Consider the following 7,449-nt stretch of genomic DNA (forward strand, 5'->3'; position numbering starts at 1 on the left):
TATATATATATATATATATATTTGTTTACTGTTTTTTTTTTAAAGAATTCCAACGAATTGCTCGATTACGATTTAACATTAACTGGTTCCCCTTATGTTAGGCTTGAAACCGACAGTACCAATGTTTTTCTGACCTGTACAATTTTAAATAAATAAGTATATATATATATAGTCATCCACATACAGTACTGTTTTGCTGTTTCACAGCTCATCAGTGCGTCTAGACAAGCGACTCCCTCAAGCCAGGATTGAAACCCGATCGCCCAATATATATATATATATATATATATATATATATATATATGTGTGTGTGTGTGTGTGGGTGTGTGTGTGTGTGTATATATATATATATATATATCTCAAAGCATAAGCTCTAATATAAATAGGGAGAATATTAAAATTAGTTCCTCCTTGCAATATAAATAATAAAAACTGTAAAGTATGCTTAGAATAAAATATCAAAACACCAAATTCAAGCATCAAATTAATTTATAAAAAAAAACAAACCCAAGAATTTATAACTGAATATAGACACTTGAACCAATACTAACTTTAGCTCATATTAAGTAAAAAAAAAAAAAACTGCTAGTAGAATAAAAAAACAAACAATTACTCAAATTATTTGTAATCACTATTTAATATAGAACACGTAAGAATAATTATCTTTGGGACTCAAATGATTAACAAGTGCCATATATAAATAAAGTAAAAGATAAGAATCGTAGAATTAAAAACAAGTTTTCTATTTATGATTTGATTAAACAAAATATATGATTTAAAATGATAAAAGTTATTAAATATATAAATTAGAAAGAAAATTTTTTTTTTTTAAATCATGGCTAGATAACTCCAATCTCCTCTGGCTTCACCTTGTTTGATACAAAACATATGACTTCTTTGATTAGATAAAAGCATGAGTCTACAGTAAAGTGTTCAAGCTAATTGCGTTTTATATTTTATTACTCACTACATATATATATATATATATATATATATATATATATATATACTAGCATTTCAGCCCGGCGTTGCCTGGGTGTTTGGAGGTGTGTGTTGAGCAAAAAAAAAAAAAGAAAGTGGTAGTAGGAAGGCTCGAGCCCATACCGCGAAGGAGGAAAAGAACGGGAAAAAAACATGATGTCTTTGCTGTTACAACCACCGCCAAACTGGAAGTGACGTAAGTTTAAGTTACAGCTAGACAATTGAAAAGAGGGGATGACTTTCGAAAATATTGGCGAAAAAAGTAACCCCTCCCTGTTAAAAAGTGCCCAGTTGAGGGTGAAGATATTAATGTTTTCAGGCAATTTTTCAGTATTTGTCATCTGAAGGGTCGAGCTTCAAAACGATACTGATCTTGTGAAAATCCGTCGCCTCTGTCGAAAGTTTTACGCAGATATGCAAACATACATAGACATACATTTATATATTAGTAGCTCAAATTTTCGTTCCAAACCGATTAAAAAGCTTGCCCTATCTCTGAATATCCTTTATGTAAAATTTCAAATGTTTAGACCAGAAATTGTCTGAGTAATTTGGTAGAGACTGCAGAGGTCAAATTTTTTTTTAACTTTGACCCCTACTATGACCCCTTTATATTTATTGTTTTCGGCTCAAATCAAGTTATTAAGTTACATCCATGTCCAAGGAACCTATATCTAAAATTGTTCAGACCCAAGGAACCTATATCTAAAAGTGTTCAGACCCAAAATTGGCAGAGGAGTTTGGTAGAGTTCTCAAAGGTAAAATCGTTGAACATTGACCCCTTAACAGCCAAATTTCTGGCCGAAAACCGATCACAAAGATTTTCCCAAATCTCAGTACTTTGTATATCAAATTTCGAGTCTGTAGACTTAAAATTGACAGTTATTGCATAGGGAAATGTACACACACACACAGACACGTTCACTTTTATAGATATATAGATAATACAGTGCATATAGTGAGTGTATATATATATATATATATATAACTACTTAATTTACTCACATAAAATTAGTATACGAAAGTATAAATTTATGCGTAAAACTTTAAGTATTTACTTCAAAAGTGCTCAATACGTAGGTAGAGCTAGTTAGTAAGTTATAAAATATATATGGCGATTAAGCTACACTGAATATTCCGCGTTTCATCCACTCTAGGACTCTTATATAGATAGATAGATATGTAGATAGATAGATAGAATAAGTTAAAAGGATATAGAGTAAAGTTACATAGGAACTTCATTATATCATCAAGTCAATAAGGGTTGCAGAACAGGAGGAAAAGCCGGCATTATACAAAGAAATAGTATATATATATATATATATATATATATATATATATATATATATAAATGCATATGTTATATGTTTATAAGCCAAATTACAACGGAAAACACAACCTAATTTGGAATTTGCTCGTGTATATTAATCAACCACTTGAATTATTACAATTACTATTGGACTATTTAATTTGCATCTCTACATCTAACCAATCAATATTTTTCTTTGGATTGTACCACATTTTTCAATTTTTTCTTCATCCAAGCCTGGACTCTATTTGGAATATCCTTTTAACAAACACATTTCTACATTATAATCAACTTTTATACAAATATGACTTCTCTCATAATTTGTAGTTTGCAATTTATGACTATGACTGATTAGCAAAATTATAGCTTGCCTATGAATATTATTTTGTTAACTAATTTCCTCTGAAGATAAGAGTCACTCTTTGAAACTCCATGGAATAAGGAAAATTTTACGTTTTTCAACTTGTATTCCTTATCAAATAAGGAATTGTTGTGAATCATAGATTATGGACTTTAAATTGAATTCATTATATTATATATACATATAGGTAGTGTATGTATATAGTATATATATATATTATATATATATATATATGTGTGTATAATTCTTATTATAATTATTATTTCAGTATATAGAGTATATATATATATATATATATATATATATATATATATATATATATATATAAAAGGCTAAAGTGAGTTTGAGAGTTTGTATTTTTATATATATGAGTTTGAGAGTTTGTATATATATATATATATATATATATATATAAAAATACAAACTCTCAAACTCACTTTAGCCTTTTCGATGTGTTTAAACAGACGTCATTTATTTTCTATCCGGAATTCCATTCTAAATATTTTACTTGGATTTTTATAAAATTTTGAACATTTTAAGGACTTTACTCTGGATTTCTTAAAGTTTTGGATTTTCTTTTCTTCACTTTCTGTTTTTTAATAATTTTTCTTTACTTTTTTCTTTATTTCTCGTTATACCGGGTGGAATGATAAAATTGTCACACTAGAAATAACGACATGATTCTATTTCCGTTTGAAAAAAAACGATTTTCTTTTTTTGTTGCAGACCATCTACTAGGTGGCCAGTTGTGTACAAAACCCAAAAGCAATAGGAGCCTTCTATCATGTCTGAAAGTGACACAATGTTTAACGAGTTAACTGTACAACTCATGCTCTCTACCGATCCAAGTTATGACAACAGAAACATTGGAAACACTCTCAAAATGCATTGCTAGATTGCCACGAATAACAGATGTGTCCAGGGTGATAAAAACCAAGTTTCCGGCCACGGTTATGGCCATTGGTGTGATTTCAAGTGATGACCACATCATGCCACCTCACATCTTCGAAGTCTGCTTGAAAGTTAATACCAAAGTGTACCTTGATGTGCTGAAGAGTGTAGTGAATTCCTGGTGTAATCAGGAGCCGCTGAGCAAGACTAGGCACTGATCCACAAGCCCAAAGAGACCCAGGTTTGGCTTTCAAAGGAGCACTCCCTCTTTGTACCCTTTTCTCACTAGCCCCACTCCGCCCCCGACCTGAACCAGCTGGACTACTTTGTTTGGTCATATGTTAAGAACATCACCAACATGACATCCCATAACACCAAATCCAGTCTGATCGCCACCATCTGCCGAGTATTCGCCATGCTCTTGTGGAAAAGGCATGCTCCCAGTTCCAGACCCGTATCGATATGGTGATTGAGGCTGAAGTCGGCTACATTGAATAGATGTCAGCTCTACTACATAATCAAATTACCTGAATTGATTTTTTCAATAAAAGTTTTAAAATATAGCTGTAGTGTTGCTTTTTTTTTTAGGGCAACAATTTTATCATTCGATTCTGTACTTAGAATTTTTTCCTTTATTATATGTATTTCTGTGTACCTTATTTGCTTTTTTCACCATTCCTACTTTTTGTACTTTTCCCTCTTTCTTTCCTCTCCTTCCCTTCTTTCTTTCATTGTCTATTTTTTTTTAATGATTCCTATTATTTTTTAGTGATCCTTATTTTTCTTGTTACTATTACTAGACCAGCAGACTAGAATAACTTTTATATATATATAATATATATAACTTTTATATATATATATATATATATATATATATATATATATATATATAAATTACTGTTTTAATTCTTGTATTTTTATATCTTCATTAATACATCTTAATATATATAATTCCTTCATTTTCAATCTAAATGCTCTTAAGCTAACTTTTATCTTTATTTTATACTAGCAGTCCAGCCTGACTTTGCTCAGGCCCTATGTACTGTTCATAACTTTCTGTGCATATGTATTAAAAAGTTTCACTCATGTCCAGGTAACCTACATCTAAAATTTCAAGTGTTTAGACACAAAATTGGATGAGAAGCTCGGTGGAGTCTGCAAAGGACAACTCTTTCAACTTTGACCTCTTGCCAGCCAAATTTTCGCCCCAAAACTGATTAAAAAGCTTACTGCATGTCTGAAGAACCTTTATATAAAATTTCAAATGTTTAGACCAAAAATTGGCTGAATAGTTTGCTAGAGACCACAAAGGTAAAATCTTTTGAACTTTAACCCCTTAGCAGCCAAATTTTCAGCCAAAAACTGATTAAAAAGCTTGCGCTATGTCTGAATACACTTCATGTAAAATTTCAAATGTTTACAGTAAAAATTGGCTGAGTAATTTGGTAGAGACCCCAGAGGTCCATTTTTTTTTTTAAACTTTGACCCCAATTTTGTCCCATAACATTAATTGTTTGGGGCTCAAATCAAATTAAAAAGTTTGATCCATATCCAAGTAGGCTACATCTAAAATTTCAAGTGTTTAAACCCAAAATTGGCAAAGGAGTTTGGTAGAGTTTTCAAATGTCAAATTATTGAACTTAGACCCCTTGACAGCCAAATTTTTGGCTGAAAATCAATTAAAAAGATTTTCCCAAATCTCAATACCCCTTTTGTCAAATCTCGAGTCTGTATACTGGAAGTTGACAGAGTAGTTTAGTAGGGAAATGTACACACACAAACATACAGACATACAATTTCACTTTTATAGATTTATAGATTTTGTATAATACTAGCTTATTCTCCTCATATATATATTATATACATATACAGGGTGAGTCGTGGGAAACAGATGTTTTTAGAACGCTCCTTGCTCTCTTTGAGTAAGGGATAGGAAGTGAGGAAGGTAGTCTTTAAACCTGTTTTAAAATGCCGTTTAGTTTGTTGTTATTTGTTTATCTTTTACATCAAATTTTGTTTTAGTTACTGATTTTGAATTATTTTTCTTTTCAGTTCATTGCCTTCACGCTACCGTGAAGTCGTGAACATTGTGTGTTTGTTTATGGCACTTACATCCATTTCCCATGACTCACCCTGCATACAGTGTGTACATTATATATATATATATATAAAAGTGAATGTGTCTGTGTGTCTGTGTACATTTCTCTATGCAATAACTCTGTCAATTTTAAGTCTACAGATTCGAAATTTGATATACAGGGTACTGAGATTTGGGAAAGTCGATTTGATCGGTTTTCGGCCAAAAATTTGGCAATTAAAGGGTCAAAGTTCAACGATTTGACCTTTGAGAACTCTACTAAACTCCTCCGACAATTTTGGGTCTAAACACTTGAAATTTTAGATATAGGTTCCTTGGACATGGATGTAACTTAATAACTTGATTTGAACCCAAAACAATAAATGTTAAGGGGTCATAATAGGGGTCAAAGTTAAAAAAAATTGATCGTTTTTTTTATTATTTATTTTTATTTTTTTTTTTTGCTCAGCATACACCTTCAAACACCCGAGCAACGCTGGGCACCCATGTTAGTATATATATATATATATATATATATATATATATATATATGTATATATATATTAGTGTATGTATAAAAATTAGATAAAACATTGCTTAATACTGATGATTTTAGAAAAGTGTATTCTGTTTGGAGAAAAAAAAACTACCAGCTCCATCATCAGTCAGCAATTACCACTGACACCGCTTTATATTGAATCAAGTTTTTCACTGTACCCACAAAATATATACCTTATATATTGGCTAGGTATTATCAGAACTTTTCAATACAACTTAAGAACCATCAAATAAAATGCTTGTTCAAAATAACAATAAAAGTCAACAGATCAAGTTAATGATCCAAAACCAAATAAACAATAACTGTTGCCGAGTTGAAGTGAAGAACAGTGTGAAAGGTGTTGTCTTCCATCCATTCAAGACAAAAGTCAAACCTGAGAAGGACAATATTTTCTGTTATTGACATGAGGGATGTCTTTATTATAGGACATTAGAGAAAGTGTTTGCTTCAGTTAGGATCGTCGTGTACTTGAAGTGGTTGGCTGCAGAGTTTGAATGAGGCTGCAGGGACTCGACATTGCCCTTTCACATATAATTTGGGTTTTCATCTTGTCCGGCGTAACTGCAATTAATCTGTAAATAAAAGAAAAGGAGTGTGATAACTAATTATTGCAATTCGCAAAATGAAAAACTTGTAAAATGTTGCAATCTTTTTAATTTAACAAAAACTTAATCTTAATAATCTTTAATTAATCTTAAAAATATTAATTAATCTTAACAATTCTTTTAAAAGCTTAATATTAATAACTAGCAGGACACAATAACCGGTACATTTGTTTATCTATGTTGAAAGTGTAAAGTGTTGTAAATAATAAAATAAGTAAATGAAGAATTGTATTCATATAATATTCAGAAATACGTTAATGCTCTTCACCTAATGCTTTAATTTCCTTGTGTAACATGTTAGAAAAATTCTACTAGCTCTCTTGAGAGGCAGCTAGAGATGCAGAACTACCTTCATTATGTTCATATGAAAGTTGTACATGTGAATACACTTATATTTAATGTACATTCCTTTGTATGTCTTCATTTTTAGAGATAGCTATACACACAGACGTAAAGGTGTTCTCCTTTATTATATATTTTTCCCCTAATTACCATTATTCTTCTTCAATCCCAACAATCCACAAAAACTTTCAATAAAACCCTCTAATCCTCCAGATAAAATCTTTCTTGCAATAAGTTTATAGCTCCCAAATTCCTTTCAAAAAACCCTTTTTAAATATTTATGCTTCATCTTCGCTAACACTGCCCATAATCCCACCAAACCGT

General features: G+C 30.8%; 1 protein-coding gene across 2 annotated transcripts in view; it reads right to left on the reverse strand.

Moving 5' to 3' along the window:
• Positions 1-4,412: 4,412 nt before the first annotated feature.
• The window catches only part of LOC145247920 (uncharacterized), a 111,157-nt gene continuing 108,120 nt past the window's right edge, over positions 4,413-7,449 (reverse strand). For both annotated transcript variants that reach the window (XM_080109557.1, XM_080109556.1), the window contains one exon: positions 4,413-6,750. In XM_080109557.1, coding sequence (XP_079965683.1) covers positions 6,746-6,750 — 5 coding nt within the window. In that variant the 3' untranslated portion in view covers positions 4,413-6,745. The remainder of the gene's footprint in view (positions 6,751-7,449) is intronic.

The sequence above is a fragment of the Euprymna scolopes genome, chromosome 26, assembly GCF_053919585.1.
Source record: "Euprymna scolopes isolate OS-2025 chromosome 26, ASM5391958v1, whole genome shotgun sequence".
Taxonomy (NCBI): domain Eukaryota; kingdom Metazoa; phylum Mollusca; class Cephalopoda; order Sepiida; family Sepiolidae; genus Euprymna; species Euprymna scolopes.